General features: G+C 39.8%; 1 protein-coding gene across 4 annotated transcripts in view; it reads left to right on the forward strand.

The window, feature by feature from the left end:
* The window catches only part of CABCOCO1 (ciliary associated calcium binding coiled-coil 1), a 73,838-nt gene extending 54,926 nt beyond the window's left edge, over positions 1-18,912 (forward strand). For 3 of the 4 annotated variants that reach the window (XM_050958339.1, XM_050958341.1, XM_050958342.1), the window contains exons 6-8: positions 14,192-14,317; positions 14,752-14,892; positions 17,666-18,912. In XM_050958339.1, coding sequence (XP_050814296.1) covers positions 14,192-14,317; positions 14,752-14,892; positions 17,666-17,740 — 342 coding nt within the window. In that variant the 3' untranslated portion in view covers positions 17,741-18,912. The remainder of the gene's footprint in view (positions 1-14,191; positions 14,318-14,751; positions 14,893-17,665) is intronic. The other variant, XM_050958340.1, reaches the window with a different exon arrangement.
* Positions 18,913-20,412: the final 1,500 nt, after the last annotated feature.

Below are 20,412 nucleotides of genomic sequence, written 5' to 3' on the forward strand. Positions count from 1 at the left end.
AACCATTTTAAATGCCACATTCTCTGCAGCTTCAAAAGATTAAACTTAGTATAATTTTAAAACTCAAAATCTTCGCCATGAATCCCAGCTTGAGGTAAAATTCTACATGATTGTGGAGGTCTTGTGCAAACAAATTCAGCTGTTTTTTAAAGAATGGAGATTAAATTACAGTTGGTGAGGGATACAGACTTAAGTGAGTGTTATGTTTAAACTCGGTTCAGTGAAAAATTATTCTGTTGGAAATGGTTTCTTCCATCAGAAACCATTACAACCCAACAACTGGAAAATGTCTTCTCCAAAACTTTTGCATCCCTTGCTGGAGGGAAGAAAAACCTTCTCTTTGGAGATTCATACCCCCTCAATAACAACCTCTGATCCAGCCAGACTCACCGCATCCAAGGTGCAGCTGGCTTTGGAGGCTAACCAAGAGGAAGTTTATTTCCAGTCATCCACCAGGACAGGTTTAAGCCAAATTTAAATTAATTTTTATGTTGGTACAGTGGTCATACTACAAAAACATAACCCGGTCCACAACTGCAGTTCTATTCAGCATAAATTGCAGGAACATACAATACAGCTTAACCAACCCCCAAACACTCAAGTTACTTTCTGACCCAACATAAATAAACTGATGAACATATACTATAAAAGGAGAGAACCAGTTATTATTGGCTTGTTTATAGTGGGATGTAAAGTAGGTCAACTTTTTATATGGTATACTGAAGCAATACTGAAGTATACTGTCTTTTTCAGATCAAAAAAAGATATGACTGGAGTTCTTGAGTTCGAATTTATACAGCAGCACAACTGTCATGCAATAATGATACCTTGAAAATCATTTTAACATTAGTATTTTTAAGCTATGTATTTTCTTTTTTTAAATTGATGAGTGCCGATCAAATATTGTAGTAAGAAGATGGAAACTGGTAATACCTCAAATTAGTGTCACATGCAGAGGTGCAATTTTAAATCTATAACTTAGAAATTTTAGAGGAAAACTGTTTCAGGGTATACATCCGTGAATCCAGAAATGCATGTTAATAACTTAATTTTAATGATACGAAAATGAAAATAAGTTACTAAAACAGTCTCTAGTCAATTTTCTGATAAAGTAAACTTGTTTTTCCATTTGTGATTAAAATGACCCACGGTAAGATTTTGTTTGAACTAGGTGTTAATTAAAAATATGGAAATAGATTTAAAACACATTACAGTTCACAGAGGAAGAATAATAGCAACTGATCTCACAACCATGCCTGTTTTGAGATGTTTTTAAAATATTTAAGTTACTGGTTGTTTTTCTGCACGCTTGTTTCCAAAGCAAAATGTGATTCCAATAAAAACAGAAACTGAATTTATAGTCCACAGGACAAATTGTTGTTTTAACAGAAACATACACATTCCGAGGCAAAGATTTAAGCCAATTCTCTTTGTATTTTATGTCTAATAGCACAGGATGCAACATTACTGTCTTTATATCACCCTACATCAGAACATTTTTATAGTGCAACATATTAAAAAGAAGCACCATATTGCCCTTTTTAAATCATATGAGCAATTTGTACATCCTACTAGCTTAGAATCAATATTATGTTTAGGGTTGGGGTTTTTTTATGCCAACCTTTTAAAAATTAAACTATTTTACTTATATATCAGCTGAGAATTAATTAATGATACTGGATCCACCCATGGACTGAGAGGAATTTAGACAATTTGTTTCCTGGACATTTGACAGTTGGAGGCTGCACACAATGCATAGTTTGTTTTGGTTGGGTGGTGGTTTTGTTTTGTTTAGTTTTGGGGCTGGGGGAATTGTGTATGACCACTCTTGCATGCAGAGGGTGCTCTAATTAGAGGGATAAGATAAGAAAAGAAGGATGTACAATAAATTTGTATAACAAAGCATTGATGTTTCACAGAATAGGTGAGCTGGTGGAATCTCTATCTAGCGTCAGGCAATAGCTAGCCACTAATCACAGAATCAAAAAGTCCCCCTTCTTCAGTTTCATTTTATTAGCAGAAAAGCAATTCCAAAATAACTCTACATGAAATCCATTCTGTGCCGCTGAGGGTCCTTCCCTCACATTTGCAGCATGTTAGCTCTGGGTGAGGGTTGCTAACACCTCCCTTATATTCAGATGAAGTCTGAGAAGCTGCAGCTGCCCTGGCAAACCAATAGTAATTAACCTGCAGCTCTGTGCAGGGTTCTAGTATCTGCTGCTATGGTGAGCCCACAGGAGACAAATGTAGTGCCACCACATTTTTTACATCTAAGCATTCAAAACATTGTAGACCATTATGCAGCTAAACTCAGCAGGTACTCATGCAAATCTGTTTGCCATCTTTCATTGCAAGAAGATAGAGGTGAAAGGAATCTTCACTAAATGTGTAAATCCCTCCTCTTACCTCACTGACTACTTTGTAAGATATAATCAAAGGTAATTGGCTAGGTATAGCTTAACATTTTTATGTTTGTTATCCCCTACTGGTTTAGCAATTCTGAGAATGAGACGTGGGTGGGAATCTAAAACTACAGCCCAATTAGGATATGCTACAAGATATTAAGATGTAGCTACACATTCTTATTCTTATTACCCTTTTTCCTCCCTGGCTAGGGTGAGCTCACTGGATCAGTCTTTTCCAGGCTTGCTGGCCCAGTGCTCACTCCATATCCACTCATCCCTACCAGACACAGTCTATCCACCATTTTGTTGGCTCTCCTCTTGTTTTCCATTCACAAACTCTAGTCTCAAATGCCTCCCTAATAGGATTTCCTTCAACCATCCTTTATACATACCCATACAATATCAGCCTCCTCTCTGGCAGCTTCTCTCTAATACTGCAAACTTTGGTCTCACTCCTGATGGCATCATTCCACATGGGATCCAGTAGTGTCATCTCTCTCACTGCCCTCAAACATCTCATTTCAAGTCTTTTGAAATGCCTCTCTTTGGTCACTCGGTCACTGATCCATATAATATGTAACTATGAGAATCTAGTTAATGCAAACCCATTATATGTTACACTAAACCGGTGTCTCTGACCCATATAGAAGCTCTGATCTTACAATGGTTTTGTATAGTTGTCCCTTAAGTAGTCTGAGCATCCATAGATCATAAATCCTGCACTTACCTTGCACCAGACTGCTGTGCGCTCAGGCACCTTGCTTGCAGTTCTCTGTTGTTTTCTCCATTTGCTATTAACCCATCCCCTAAGGTACTTAAACTCAGAAACCTGATGTAGGAGCAGGCCCTCAATGGTGATATTCATCTGTCTGGGTTCCGTATGAGTCACTCACAGGACTTCAGGCTTTTTTTTTTTTTTTAACTCATTTTGAGACAAAATGTGTTAGTTCCATGTTCCAGGCATCAATCACTTGGATGAAATCTTCCTCACGATTAGCCATAAGTGCAATATTTTTTGCATAGATCAACTTTGTCCCACCTTCTCTTTGAATTTGCTTACATATGAAATCCACCAGTTATGAATAGTAATAAACTAAATGCTGATTCCTGGTGGAATCCAGCCTTCACCTTGAAATCTTCTACTATACCGAAGGCCAAGGGCGTGTGCACTTTTGTCTTAGAACCATCATACAAACCCATCGCTGTCTGGACAAGATCCTTCAGCACCTCATAAAAATCATAGCAAAGGCACCAGCCGTCAACTTGGTAGTTTGTTGAATGCTTTCTCCAATTCAAGGAAAACCCAACCGCGCTCTTTTCCTTTCCACCTTCTTTTCTACCAACTGTCTAACAGTGAACATAACATTTGTCTTCTTTTTTTCTTTTCTACAATCAAACTGCTCCTATCTTCAAATGGGCTCCACTATTCTGCAGATGTGACAATCACATCTGAGAGATTCCCTCTCAGACAGAAGTTGTCAAACTGTGGTCCATGGACCACCAGTGATCCACAAGCTCCATTCAGGTGGTCCATGAATAGTTCCCACTAAGGTTCGGGCCTGGGCAGCTGCACACGAGAGAATGAATAGTCACCCACCTAATTAGTGGAGCCAAGCAGGTCAGGTGAGGTGGTGGCCTTGGGAGGAATAGGAAATAGGTGGGAGGGAGGCAGTGGGGTGAGAAGAGGGGTTGGGGGGAATTTGGGACATGCAGGGCTGCAGCGGCAAGAGAAAGAGGTGACTTTCCTCAGCAGCAGGGCTGCGGCTGCCGGTGAGAGACCACCCTCCTTCCCAGCCCCAGTTCGGGGGCTGCCGTGGTGCGGGAGAGAGCACATCATCACACTAGAAAGGTAGGACTACTGATATTAAAATACGAGTTGTATGCTTTTATTTGTAGAACAAAAAAAATTATTATTATTAAGGGTTTTTTTTATATAGCGCTTCTATCCAAAGCACTTTATGATAGTTAGCTAATGGCACAAACAACATTTGGAAAGATCATTAAGTGGTCCACCGAGACCCTCAGCAATTTCCAAGTGGTCCCTGAAAAAAAAAGTTTGAGAACTACTGCTCTAAGAGTTACATGCAGTGTGACCAACCTCTCTCAAGGCTTTGGTGTCATAAACAGATGGTTAAGGGTTAATGTCTCTTTTACCTGTAAAGGGTTAAGAAGCTTAGTGAACCTGGCTGACACCTGGCCAGAGGACCAATGGGGGGACAAGATACTTTCAAATCTTGGTGGAGGGAAGTCTTTGTTTGTGTTGTTTGTTTTGTTCGTTGTTCGCTCTTGGGGCTAAGAGGGACCAGACACACCCAGGTTTTCTCCAGTCTTTCTGAATCAGTCTCTCATGTTTCAAAATAGTAAGTAATAACCAGGAAAGGCGGGTTAGTCTTATGTTTGTTTTCTTAACTTGTGAATGTTTTTCCTTTTGTTGGAAGGATTTTTACCTCTGTTTGCTGTAACTTTGAATCTCAGGCTGGTGGGGGGGAAGTCCCTCTAGGCTATATGAATCTGAATACCCCGTAAAACATTTTCCATCCTGATTTTACAGAGATAATTTTTATCTTTTCTTTCTTTTATTAAAAGCTTTCTTTTTAAGAACCTGATTGATTTTTTTCCCCTTGTTTTAAGACCCAAGGGGATTGGGTCTGAACTCACCAGGGATTGGTGGGGGGAAAGGATGCGGGGGAGGTTAATTCCTCTTTGTTTTAAGATCTAAGGAGTTTGGATCAGTGTAGCCTCTCAAGGTAACCCAGGGAGGGGAAAGTCTGGGGGGAAAAAGAGGGGGAAGGCTAATTTCTCCTTGTGTTCAGATCCAAGGGGTTTGGGTCTTGTGTTCCCCAGGGAAGGTTTTGGGGGAACAAGAAGTGTGCCAAACACTATATTTTGGCTGGTGGCAGCGTACCAAATTTAAGCTAGTAATTAAGCTTAAAAGTGATCATGCAGGTCCCCACTTTTTGGACGCTAAAGTTCAAAATGGGGAAAAACCCTTGACATTTGGTAATTTTCACCATGATTTTGTCTGAACCTGCTGCTTTTCCAGGTGCCATCTTCAGCAGTGCATCTTTGACCACTGCCTTTGAGAAATCATCAATATCCATAATTATCAGTTCACACCAGTTTAGTGTAACTTGCATTAATTAGATTCTCACAGTTACATATTGTGTCTTTCATCACAAGCAGTCTGCCCTCTACGTCTTTACAAATGGTATGTTCCTTCCATATTCCTTGCTTTTCTTTCTTGTCCATGCGATTGCCTATATTTTCTTCACAGCTGAAGGCTGTTGTTCAATTCATACAGCTCATCTAAGGCTGTTTTTTTCACTTTTCCGACTGCTTGCTTTGTGGCTCACCTGGAGGTTTTATAGGCAACACTTCTTCTGAAAGGTTATTTTCCGTCACCTAGATGCAGCTATACATGCCGAGTACAAATTTAATATCTTTGAAGTTGTATCATATGACTGGTAAAACGTCTAAGTTCTACAATGTTTGGATGACTAAGATGAATACTTGGTGTCCAAATGTCCATGGATTTTTATTTCAGATCTCTCTATCTCTATATATAATAACAACTCTGATTTCGAACCAAGAATATCAGGCCTGGCCTGCAAGTTTGTAAAAGTTGTGCCAACCACGCATGCTCCATGAGCCTTCATCTTTAGGGAGCATGTGTTTCTGTATTAACAAAATCCTGCAACTTTCATTGGAGCCAGCTTCTGTGCTTTGTTTGCTGGCAGAACTTCAATGAGAGAGGAGAGGATGGCAGTAAGTAGTTTGCAGGGTTCAAACACACAGGAGCCATGCTTTCTGGTGTTTAAAAAAAAAAGAACACCCAAACTCCTACAATACTGTACATGACTTAAAGAGGTAATATTGTACCTTAGTGTTGCTAACTCCAAGCATTTGAAAATCATGAGTCAAGCCCCAAGAAATCATGGTATTGACTTAAAAATAATAAATTCTGGGTTTCTTTTATTTGCCTTCTGGTTTTGAGCCGCAAGGATTTATATTTGCAATCTTTTCTTAGCAACCACAAGGGCTAGACACTAACTTTATTTTTTTAAATGAAAGCTGAGATTCTCATGTAATCCCATGACTCCATGAAGGTTAACATTACTGTGAACACAATATGAATTTACAGCTACTATTCCAAGGTGATTCAGTACTGCATTGATGCCCTCTGTGTGGAAGCACACTGGTCATATTTTCATTGTCCCCTCAATGATGTCTGTAATGTATTAACATCTCAGAATTGTATAGTATTAATTGAAAGCCTGGTTAAAAACAAAGAAAGCATGTTGCAATTCAGTAAAGTGGAGGCATTATTCCTTTTCTTTGGTCCCTGAAACTGTTGCAGCCCCTGAATGTGACATTAAGAGGTGTTTTCCATAGAGGGGCCTCTAGAAAGGAAGGGTTTAGTTGCTTCCTGTAGGAACACCCCTTTCTAATTGTCCAAGCGTTTAAATTGGCAGCAGTTGCTGGAGTAGCAAGAAAATCCTGCCTGTTGGCTAACAGGGGAGTGTCTTGTATAGCTACTGAAACAGTAAGACGATATTTAGAAGATTAAACTCAGAGGGAAAATATTTATAACCATGACTCTGTTTCTCCTTACAATAATTTATGGGCAAAATACAGGAGGAACACAACCAATAAATAATATCCCATATGTAAACATAATGGCTGCAGCAAATTCTTTTTATTTAAAAATTAATATTGATGTTCATTAATATAAATTACCACATTTCAGATGACACTGATGTCCTTGAGGCCAGATGTCACTGACTGATTTATGGCTTGTCTGTGGGGGGGCGGGAGGGAGTTATCCTGTTTTGTGAATTTAGTTATAGCACCAAAGTGTTTAAAATAGCAATTTTGGGCCAGATTCATTCCTGGTGAAGTCGAGTTTCACAGTTCAAGTATTTGCTTATTGCTCAGTTCCTATAGCTGAGAAACCCATTTCTAAAATGGATTAACATAAATTCTAAGATAAAGAAAAGGAACATAAAGGAGAAATGTGATTTTTTATTCTGTTTCTTTTATGTAATTGTAATTGTCTTCAAGTGGTCCAAATTCTGCCCTTGAATATGTATACACAACTCCCATGCAAGTAAAGAATGTTGAGGAAAAATTTAGCCCCTAATTACTGTAGAACTCAATTCTGACATCCTATTCAGACTGCATAGATCCGATAACAGCCTTCACTCTTTGGGCTTGCTTATGTCCTCAAATGTGGACACCATGTTGCAGCAAAGTAATATAAGCAATGTGTTTGAGGAGCGAGCCACAGCAGCTGCCCCATAAAATTGGTGCTCTTTTAGAATTTTGGTGTTCTGCTTAATGCCTATTAAGCCAGCTACAGTAGGCAAATTGTATGCATATGTGCTTGAAGATGGGGTTAAACTGGTGGTTTGGCCAAAAGTGTGAGTTTAGAGCTCTAGTCATCAGTTTATTTATTCCAAGTATTCTACCATATAAACCACAGGCTTTTATCCCAATGTCTGAAACTCAGAAGATTTGCAAATCTGGAATTAAGCACATTTAGACTAGCTGGTAAAATCCTGCATTAAGTGTTTTGGCTCACAAGAAATCTCACTTAAGTAACTTTTTAGATATAAGCCTGTGTGGCTCTGCAGGTATCGTATGACCCTAAGGCATACCATGTAGAAATCTGAAGTATGGTGTGTGTATTTATACAGAAGAAACAACAAGGAATAGTTTCTAATTTGGCTATCATTCATATATGGCCTGATCCAAAGCTTATTGAAGTCAGTGGAAAGATTCACTGGTACATCACTGGGTTTTAGATCAGTTCCATAAGGCAGAAATTTGGGAATACTTTTCATCTTTTATATAACATGCACTTTTGCCTTTTTGGTAAGATTTACTACACAGAAATAAAGTTTTAACCATGTGGAGTTGAGTACAGAACTGTAGATGGTTTGTAAGATGGGGAAAAGAGTTTAAAGTTTCTTTAGGATACAAAAAGCTTGAAGCAAATAGAGCTTTGGGCCAAAATATTACATTTTCTCATTCAGGAAGAAACAAACAAGTATCAAATGTAGATTCTGATTTTCTGCAAACATATTAGTGAATCCAAACTGACCTTAATATTAGCTTTTGCTGATTTTCAAACTCTGACATTTATTCCATGAATAGAGTGGTTCACTTCATACTGCGTATGTAAATACTGCAAAGTTTTCCAATTACTTGAATTTCTGCATAAGTCAATATCTGGTTTTAATCTCCATAATATTTTGAGAGTGGACATTTGTGCTATGACTATTAAGATATACCAAACAGTCATTTATAGAATATTAAAAACTGTTTACATACACTATTAAAAGTTATGTCATCAGCCATTGCTTGTTTTTATGCAATAGAAACTTTAATATAATACAGTGTTGGATAAAATGTATTATAATGGTAACTTAAGCAACATTAATTTAAGTAACAGATAACATCTGGGGGAAATGTAATTCTATATTCATAACTTATGCAAAGTTAATTTTATAATCACCACCACCACATCTGTAGAACTCATTTATTAGAATTTCTTACTAATCCTGCTGTTATTCTGTTAGAAATATTCTTTTATACTATTTTATTGTCTGCTATGCCCACATTTCTAAAAAGGCAGTCTGCTAGTTCTCAACAAAAAATACAAACGACATACACAGGGAACAATATGACTACTTTTTAAGACTTGTCCATTTTTATGCAAACCTCCAGTAGAAAAGAATTAAATGAAAAGTAATTGTATACGGTTATAGGTTTAGAGTAACACTGAAACAGTAAGTGCAATCCTTAGCTGTACCAAGCTCATACTTGGTGCAGCTGAAGGGGGTTCCAAAGCCGGCTCTAAACCACCTTCACCAAACTGACCTCCAGTGCAAGTTAGAGCAGCTGCTGGACAGCTGTAACTTGTCACAGTTAGCATAGTTCCCCAGGGAGCATTGCACCACCTGGAGACTGGCAAAGCATATTGTGATTTAGTTCCACTACCTCTGTCTCTATCACGTTTCCCCTTGTCCCCAGCTGATTATGACACCCTCTGCACTGTGGGGGCTAGCCCAGGATTCCTCCAATATGGGGGAATCCTCATCAGCCACTTTAAGGGTGGTTTAAGGGTCCTTTGCACCACAGGCCTATAGCAGTCAGTGAAGATCTGACTCATTTCTGTGGCAAGTGCAACACCATATTAGCACAAATAGATTGCATAATCCATTTTGTCCGCCTTTCCCCCCATCAAACTGTTTCTCACAGCTCAAGAATTATAGTGATTTAAAAGGATATTTTGAACAACACAACTTTGTCATGAGTAAATAACTCTCTGAGAATTAAAAATCTTCAGAATTGTTCAGTAAGCAGCGCAAATATTTTAATATAGATCAATGTAATTTGTCTTAAATCTGTTCACAGACTTCAGAAAGTTATAAGTTTATTTGAGGGAAATTGTAACTGTAAGCAGGAGTATAATACTGACCCTGTCTCCTCCTGTGTTTGTAAATAGATTTTACTATAGAACCATTTCTGGTGTTAAACATAAGGTTTTGTTCTAAGGAAATACAAAGACTTACTTGTAGTTTTTAAAGGAAAGTATTGCATTAGAAGGATTCATTTAAATACAGTTGTTTGCTCTGGGCTTTCACCACAATTCATTCATTCTAATTTTCCCCTGGACTTATTAAGAATGCAGCATATAGGAAGGGACAATTCATAATGCCCCTTTCACTGCATTTTTGCTACAAAGTATAGTACTGCTCATAAACCTGTTATTACTAAACAAGATATTTCATAGTCTACTTGCCATGTCAGGCACTTTTAATATTTTTGTTTGAATTTTGTGACTGTTATGGCTTATAAAAGAAATTAGTTGTGTTGTAATTTAGTTATAATCTGACAATTCAAAGGTGGTTCTAAGACTCAACAGAAAAGGAAAGAAGAGTCCCTGGGGTCAGGAAGGAATTTCCCCCCAGATCAGTGACCTTTGGGGGTTTTCGCCTTTATCTGCAGCATGTGATTGCAGGTCATTTGCCATGATTATCTGGGTATATGTCTCTTAATCATTTCTCTGCCATTGCACGGGCTGCAAGCAGTGGTGCAATTCGGTCCCTCCTATTCTTTGTCTATACCGCATAATAAATTAGTCTCCTGTGACTCTCATTTACTTTGGTCTCATTTTGGTTGTTGGCTTTAAATGGGCAGGTGCTGGTTGGTGTTGGTGGCCTTGAACTTGTGGTTCATTCTGGCTTTTAACTATATGACTCTATTTAAAGGGAAACTGTTACGGTAAAACCCCCCTCTAGTGGGGTGGTTACCCCACTCCTGCCCTAAAGGGCTTAAAACAGCCCTGGGAGTGGGCTGTGGCATGGGAAAGGCTAGGCTGCTTGGAAAGCAGCCACAGCTGTGGCTGGCTTAATGAGGGCCCAGCTGGCCCTTATAAGAGGGCTGGGGCCAGCAGCCAACAGAGACTCTCTCTAGCTTTGAGAGGGAGGGACCTGGCTGCAGAGAGCTGAGAGAAGGTACCTGGAGTGGAGCAGGGCTGGGGGAAGGCCAAGGGAGCTGGGGAGCTCTGGCCTGGAAACCCCCCAGGCTGTGGCCTAGTGGAAGGCCAATTAGGTACTGAGGTTACAGATGGCAGCCCACGGGTAGACAGAAGCAGCAGGTCCAACCCCCTGTTGCCTATGATGTGTGGCTTTTATACTGCAGTCTGCCCCAGCGAACAGGGGCTAGATGGTGGCTAGCAGTAGCCCACGACTGAGACAAGGTGGGGACAGAGGGTTGGGGGTTCCCCTGGGTGGGGAGACCCTGAGACTGTGGGGGTATTGCCAGGGGCAGCACTCCAAAGACACGAGGCACCGGGTCCTGGGAGGCACATGGGGGCCAGCGGCAGTGGAACATCAGCTGGCAGAGGGCGCTCTGGAGGCTGGAAATGCTAATTCCCTGGACAATCAGCAGGAGGCGCCGCAGCAGTGAGTCGTTGCACTCATACATCGTGGTGGAGAATGTGGGCATAGCGGTCTGCCCCGATACAAGAGGCAGGGCACAGACGCTGGGACTGTTGGCCGAACCCAAGCATTGAGGAATGGAAGGTGGAGAGAAATGAGAGACTATTATTGGAGAGTCTGTGTGGCCCGTCTCGCCAAGCAGCAAGCAAGGCTGCTGCAGCTGTTGGGGGGAGAGCACATAGGCCTCATTGGGGGCCAGACACCTGGGGCAGGAGGCTGGTGCCAAGGCAGAGGAACTGTTGGGCCTGTGGGGAACCAGGGCACATGAAGAGGGAGTGCCCCTATGGGACTCGCAGGGCACAGACGAGCCCTGAAGGAAGGGCTGCACCAGAGACAGACTGTGGAAGGACCAGAGTGTGACGTTAACAGGAGGGCTCCAAAGCTGTTGGGCCTGCATGGAGCCCGGGCACCTAGTGAGGGAATGCCCTCAGGAGACTTACAGGGCACAGGTTAGTCCTGGGGGAAGGGCTAAGCCTGCAAAGAACTGTGAGAGGGCCGTGGCAAGAGGAAGGCGCTGGAGGTGCTTCCACTGCCACACCAAGGGCCACTTAAAAAGGCACTGCCCCTTTAGGATAAGGGGGAGCACCGGACAAGTGGCCCAGTCTGAGCCTGACCAGGTGAGAGGGACACGCAAGGCTGGTGCCCCAGACCAGGAACTGTCGGGGGCAGAGAGGCCTCAGACAGAACAGGGAACCCACGGAAGCCAGGAGGGCTATGGTGGGGACCCAAGTAGGGGGGGGGAACCCACGCGGGAGCTGGGAGGGCTATGGTGGGGACCCAAACCCTTCAGGAAGGAAACCGGCTGCTCCAGATGCTGGAGAGCCTGAGGCAGAAGAGGGACATCCTCAGGGCCCAGCTAAGAGAGATGCTGGGGCGATAGGGATCCCCTCACCATGCATTGTTAACGGGGAGGTGTGTAGCAGGGTGATTACCCTGCTTCTGCCCTGAAGGGCTTAAAACAGCTCTGGAAGTGGACTGTGGTAGGGGAAAGGCTAGGTGAGTGGCTTTTATACTGCAGTCTGCCCCAGTCTGCTAGATGGTGACTGGCAGTAGCCCATGACTGAGGCAAGGTGGGAATAGAGCTTTGGGAGTTCCCCTGGGTGGGGAGACCCTGAGACTGAGGGGATATTGCCAGGGGCAGCACCACAAAGACAAGGAGCACCCAACAAACAAATGAACAAAAAAAAAAACCCAAAACCTTATCTATGTTTCAAAAAAACATATTCGGTGATTAAATCTGAATTGATTTTAAAAATCTAATTTAGTTTTTATTGTTTATACTGGTTTCTTTTACTCTTTGATTTCGAAGCAATAGCTCGATGATCACTTATGAACAGTATTAAATTATAGTAATAAACTTGAAGATTATTACACCTCTATCTCGATATAACGTGACCCAATATAACACGAATTCGGATTTAATGCTTAAAGCAGTGCTCTGGAGGGGCGGGGCTGCGCACTCCGGTGGATCAAAGCAAGTTCGATATAACACGGTTTCACCTATAATGCGGTAAGATTTTTTGGCTCCAGAGGACAGCATTATATCGAGGTAGAGGTGTACATCATATAATCTTGGGGCCTGACTTGGCACTGTGGAACCCCAGTATAAGTCCTTTGAAATTAATAAAATAATGCAGTGATGAACTGGGACCTTTGACTCTAAGATACAACAAACATTCTTATTCAGGAGTGACAATTTTATATTTTATAATAACCTTTAAGATACGCCCAACACTTTAGTTTCCAAATTTCATTATCCAGATGGGTATGGAACTGCAGTGCTATGGAACATATGGAAATCAAGAGCTCTTTCCAGATAACTTGTTCAGTTTTAATGAGAGCCCCTGGAAGCCCATGTGTCAAGGTTCCTTCCCCACTCTGAACTTTAGGGTACAGATGTGGGGACTTGCCTGGACACTTCTAAGCTTAATTACCAGCTTAGATCTGGTATCGCTGCCACTACCCCTAAGCACTACTTTTCTTCCCTGGGTAGTCTTGAGAGACTTAACCAATTTCCTGGTGAACACAGATCCAAACCCCTTGGATCTTAAAACAAGGAGAAATTAACCATCCCCCCTCCTTTCTCCCACCAACTCCTGATGGACCAGATCCAACCCCCCTTGGATCTAAAAACAAGGAAAAAATCAATCAGGTATTTAAAAAGAAGACTTTTAATTAAAGAAAAGAAAGGTAAAAGAAAACTCTATGGGAGAGATTAGCATACCAGCTACTTTCACAGACAACAGATTCAAAACACAGAGGATGTTCCCCTGGGCAAAAATCTTAATACACACAAGAATACCCAAATTTGATAATTCCCTTAATGGTACCAAGACAAGTTACAAAGGAAATAAACATAAACCTATTTATCCCTTTCTAAAACTTACTACTCTGATAAGAGGCTGATTCCTTGATCTTTTTCACTGCGGCTGAAACTGAGACTCTAAACAAAGGAAAACTTCCCTCCTTCCTTTTGAAACATCTTGTTCCCCCATTGGTTCCTCTGGTCAGGTGTCAGCTAGGTTTGGTGAACTTCTTAACCCTTTACAAGTTAAAGAGGCATTAACCCTTAACTATCTGTTTATGACACCATGTCAGAAAGCAAACAGTGGTCTGTAATAGTTGTCAGTAGGCTTTCCAATTTCAAGCACTTGGATGGTAACAAAAAGGTACTATGTTTGTTGTGAGCCAAGCATTTTATTTCCTTTCAAAAAGTCTTCACAAAGCTGTGAGCAAGAATTAAATCCAATATTACAATGCAGGTTTTTTTAATCCAAGCAGAATGTGGTTGAACTTGTCAAACCAATGGATCCACTTTTCCCTGCTCCGCTAGAAGAAGGTATATCTTACGATATGTACTCATCATTTATTGCATTACCCCCAGAATCAGAGGTGGAAACTCAGGTAAGGGTTTCTTTTTTCATCTGTTCTACTATGAGCCACCTCACCCTCCCCACTTTTTCCCATAGAAGCACAGTGAAAGTCACCAGTTTGATTCCTCTGTCCATCTTATGCTACCAGGGTATAATGTGCACTCAGTTTTAAGACTGAATAAAGTTGCAATTGGTGGATTAATTGGTCAGGAAGGGAGCATGTATGTCATGTATTCAGTCAGCCTCTCCCACCATTCCTTAGGAAACAATCACAATACCTCAGTAGTATGCATTCTCTGTATTGGACAGTGAAAAACACTCTGAAGATCTCTTCCCAAATTAGACTCTCACATGCCAGCACAGCACGTTGTTGTGCCTTTGGGCTGGCAACACTTTGATATTGTATATAATAGTGGAATGTTCAAACCGAAACATTTATTGTGGCATTTACTTTTAATTTATTAGGAAATCGATCAAGGATGTCATCCAGAAGGGCTCCAACCAGAAACAGAATCCTTAGACATAGATTCTATGGCTGGGTTCACCATTGAAGACGTTAAGTCCGTATTGGGTCAGATCACAACTGAAATAATTGGCAGCCTTCAGGTACTATTTTGGAAATATGCTCACTAATTCTAACTGTAGTTAATTAGCTAATTAATGACTGTAAACTGTACCCACACTATGCTGGCAAACAACACATTCATCTGCTGTAGGAATGTGATTTAACAGATATACATAACTTGCAAATTAGTCATCTCACATGTAATAAGAGCCAGAAATAGATTCAGTAACATAACAACACGTCTTCACAACTGCTGTGTTATTTAGAAAGTATGGGCTAAATCTTGCTCTCTTTCATATCAATGGAAAAATTCCTTTTCAGTAGTGTAGAATCTGATGCAGTGAGAGAACACGTGCCATACTGAATATGCTCAATATGAATTTTCAGAAACATGCAGCCTTTGAAACTTATACACATGCTCAATTATTATGTAGGTTCTGTATTACAAACATATGTAAGCCTAGTCTATACTTTAGTTTCTTTGTATGTAGTTAACATAAGAGTTGCCCCAGTGGAACAGACTATTTGACCATCTCATATTGCATCCTACTCCATCAAACATCTGAACATACTGAAGAGAAACAGCCAAAACCTTGTTCAGTATCCATTATTATTGTCTTTATTGCACCTATCACTCTGTATTAGCTGTTGTGAACAGAACATACCATTATAATCTTATATGGTGCACATTCGCTCACAGTGATATACATATTTGAATGAGAAACACTTCATTACTAATGATATCACATTATCTGAAAATAGTTTGATATTGTTAAACTGTAGTTCTATGGATTATGCATGAATGGGAAACATCAGCTGGAAAATTGACACCAGTGCAATGCCTTCCAGGTTTGACTCCGTATTCCAATTCAACTTGTCATTAGAAATAGGTGAAAAAGTCTGGGCCTGTACATGCAAATAGAACCTGCATCTTTTCTAAGAAATTAAATATATATTTTTCTCTTGATCTTGCAGACCTTACCTTGGCAAAACTCCCAGTGAAGTCATTGAGAGTTTTGCATGAAAAAGAACTGCAGGATCCAGTAAGAGATGTATTTTTTTCCATCTATCAAGCTCTGGTTACCTACCCAGAGAATAATATCCTCTTTATTGTAGTAACTGTCCTCCACAGACTCTTCTCCTGCAACTGATTCCTCTGCTCTTTGACACACACACACACCCCACCCCCAGTTGCTCTTATCATTAGATTCTGTCGGATCCATGATCAAAATCCTTCCACTACATCCTTAGACATTGAACTACGATCTTATACTCTGCATTGTTTCTCCAATGGATGTAATACATCCTCTGGTGCTGTTGAATCAAGGAAATATATTAAGTGTCAGATCACAGTGCTGGCTCAAAATAGGTGTGACGATAACGGTAGTGGACTGAAGCAGGAGCTGCCACAGGGACAGCTGATTTTCATTAAAGACATTTATCAGAGAAGAATGTAAGAATGGGAACAGAAGGGCAGCTAGGTTGTGAGTGAGAGAATTAACCTGGAGATTCAGTTCTCCTCAGGAAAGTGATTAAGTATGTACCTAGAAGACATGGGTCAATGGGATATGGACTTGTTTGTTTATACTTGACAGTGGTCCAAACACAGTGAACAAGGTAGATAAGATAAGATCTGAGTAAAGTTCAGCTAAGATCTGGATAAAGTTCAAATAAGAATTCAGATTTTTTGGTGCTTTATCCAAGCTTTTCAGAATTTTTTGAGATTTGCCCATCACTGCTTGGTATGTTGGAGTATGGCAATATAGGGATTTTAAGGCTAAAGGCCTGAAGTTTAACTGGAAAGGTAACCTACTACAAATTTTCTTGGATGGAATGCAGCACTAGATTTTAAAGACCAGTTTTTCTACTGGTATAAATTACATAGCTCTCTTGAAATTAATATGAAGTTAACAGAGAATTTGGCCCTAAATCTATGATTATTTTGTATGGAGTCAGTAAAGTATATTTTTACCCTCTCCAAACTTTCATAGAAAACTTAAAACACTTGGAAGGATCTTATCTTGTGTTCTTTCCATTTCTGATCTATTTTTGTTATGAAACACCATCTGTTTCCATGGACATATACATCTATGCATACTGAAAAGGTTACATAAATTCCAAGGCCTCTGATATTCATGGATTTAGATCCACTGTGCCCAGATTTCTACAGGCAACAGAATTGCAGACAGCTACATATTATCACTGCCAACAAATTTGCTAAAATGTGTCACATCCCTTCATTGCAAATATTACATTGAAATTTAAGCACTGAAATGCTTCAGAATTCTGGAGTTCCTATGTATAATATATATATTCATTATTATATATATAATCAAGACAGACAAGCAACATCTCAGAAACCTTGTTTTTTATTGTTCATTTCCAATATGCTTTCTAAGTTCCAGTAGTGGGTCAGTAAAATGTATTACACTGGAGACCTAATATCTACAGCAAAAGAAAACACTGCAATAACCAAACCCCAGAGCAATTTTTCTGATTTGGTGGTTAGTGGTGAAATCTATCTGAGAATACAGACAAACTAGCCTATCTCCTAATTTAAGGTTATATGAAAAATGGCTGTCCCAATATCACTTCCTGTTCATGACAGACATACCACATTGGGATTGTACACAATAATATGATAAAGTGTTATCACGTAAGTACAGGCTGGAACACCATAATGTCTGAAAAACAGGAAGGTGTGTGCAGGATAATGTCTGTCTTAAGGCACTATAATATGTCAAAACCACAAAGACAATGTGCAGCACAAAATAGCTCCATCGTAACCACTTTTTTTTCTGATTGTCTTCACAGACTGAGATAAATGAAAAACTGCAAATGCAGGAAGAGGCTTATACTGTGAGAATAGACAAATTAAAAAATACCTGAGTAGCTAGACAAGAAGTGGTGCCGAGCTTTAGAGAAATCTACGAAAACAAAAGAAGACAGTCGGCATTCATTTAATTTTTTTTACAAAGGATACTATTGAGCTAATGTTTGTGAAAATATTCATCCAAATTTAACAACTTTACTGTCCCCATTAGCATTTATATTTATCTATGCTTAGTAAGATAAAAGGATTAGAAGGATATGTAGTTCAAAAGTATAAAAGTGAAGTCTACTGCTAAATAGCAATTTCTGATAAAACTTTAAACTTCTCAGTAATTCCACTCCTTTGTGTTCCTCCTATTATAAAGTACTTTAAAATATGATTCTAGCATTCCACCTCCCACTCCCCCCCCCCCCCAGTCTACAATATTTTCATAAATTTTCACTAATGGAGATACATATTGTTGGTTTACAATAGAAAACAGCATATGAAAACATTGCGGATATATTAAGGAAAGAATGTCATTAACATGTAATTGTACACTTTTGATCTACGATTATTTTCTTAAGTTCGTATTAATTTTTTTGCTGACCTTGTTAAAAACTCTAATATCATATAACACTTTTTTATGTCCACCACATCGAAATTACATAAACATAGGACTGGATCCTACAGTTCTTTCTCTGACATAGCTGCTTCTGACTTCAGTAGGAATTTTATCTGAAAATTTGTAACACTAATTCTGACAGTATTTGTTACTTCAATATACATTAGCATTGTTCTGTATTTTGTCACATATTGTATAAATGTTGGTTAGCCCAAAATGAAGCCTAATTGTGTGATATGTTCTAGAACTGTGAAACCCATTCATTTTTACATTACACACCTCTGACCCTTTGAAAGCACTTGGTTAAATATGAATCATGCTTCTAAGGGTAGGCTAAATATTAACTGGAATATTGGAAAACAACATTTTAAGCAGTAAAATTACATATTTGTTTCTCATAACATGTTAAAAAAATGATTTGCATTCCATCCACATTTATGATGGTGAAAATAAATATAAATGAAAAACCTGTCTAAACCTGATTAAGCAAGAGAATGAGTTACCTAAAGAGTCTTGTTTTGTCACTCTTTCATTTGTATGGGCATATACTTGGTGTGTACGGAAATGAGAATAAAACCAGAAGGGGGCAGTGGCTGCACATGATTCAGCAAAAGTAATTTAAAAAATAAATAACATCCAGTAGCACCATCTGGGTGGGAATGGGCTGTGAATGTGTACTTGAGAGCATATTTCAAATGTGGACATCATGACCTTGTAAAGCAACTGTTTAGAATTTTGCATGGGCAGAATATTTTTAGTCAGGAAAAGGTTAGCTTTCTGACAACTCATTATGGTTGATTTATGCTAATGTTTTTGATTTTGTCACTTTTGGTCTCTGCTCATGTAGCATTGGTCAGCAAACGCCTGAGGGCTCACATCCAGCTATAAAAGCGAACAGTTCCTAGTTTGAGCACACAAATAGCTCACAAGGAATTGTGTATGAAAATTACCACCCAAATAACACCTGCTGGCCCAGGTCAGCTGACTAAGGCTCACGGGACTCAGCCTGCAGGGCTATAAAATTGCAGTGTAGACGTTCAGGCTCAGGCTGGAGCCTGAACTCTGGGATCCAGTGAGGAGGTAGGGTCCCTGAGATCAGGCTTCTGCCCATAGCCCTATGAGCCCGAGTCATCTGACACAGCCATAAGTGTTTAATTGCTGTGTAGCCATACTCTAGGAGATTTATGAAGCCCATGGTATATGAATAGTACTATATGAGTGCAAAGTATTGTTACTGATTTAACATGCAGACTTAGTACATATATAGAACAGCTGAGGAATCTACTAAAATTCCTAAACAAGTCCCACAAGCCAAACTTGTACAAACAGTCCAATTGAAGTAAATTAACACTACCAACAGCAAAATTCCCATTGACTTAAGTAGGGCCAGGTTTTCACCCACAGGTCCTGTAAGGAGACACCAGGATGCTTCTCAAAATGTAAGAACTGATTTACAATAGGGCTGTGGATTAATTGCAGTTAACTAACGTGATTACTCAAAAAAAATTAATTGCGATTAAAAAAATTAATTGCGATTAATCACAGCTTTAATCACAATGTTAAACAATAGAATACCAATTGAAATTTATTATATACTTCGGATATTTTTCTAAATTTTCAAATAAATTGATTTTAATTACAACATGGAATACAAAGTGTACAGTGGTGACTTTATATTATTTTTATTACAAATGTTTGCACTGTAAAAATGATAAAAGAAATAATGTTGTTCAATTCACCTCATAAAAGTACTGCAGTGCATTCTCTTTATCATGACAGTGCAACTTACAAATGCAGATTTTTTTTTTGTTACATAACTGCACTCAAAAACAAAACAGTGTAAACCTTGGAGCATACAAGTCCATTCAACCCAATTTCTTGTGCAGCCAATTGCTAAGACAAACCAGTTTGTTTACTTTTTGGGGAGATAATGCTGTCTGCTTCTTATTTACAATGTCACCTGAAAGTGAGAACAGACATGCACATGGCACTTTTGTAGCCAGTGTTGCAAGGTATATACATGCCTGTAAGGAGGCGCCCTGGCTCCCCGCCGCGCCTGAGAGGGACGAGCCAGAGCAGGTGCCTCAGTGGGCGGAGCCAGCACGGCCTGTCCCCGCCCCCCGG

This window comes from Gopherus flavomarginatus, chromosome 6 (genome assembly GCF_025201925.1).
Source record: "Gopherus flavomarginatus isolate rGopFla2 chromosome 6, rGopFla2.mat.asm, whole genome shotgun sequence".
In the NCBI taxonomy this organism is placed as follows: domain Eukaryota; kingdom Metazoa; phylum Chordata; order Testudines; family Testudinidae; genus Gopherus; species Gopherus flavomarginatus.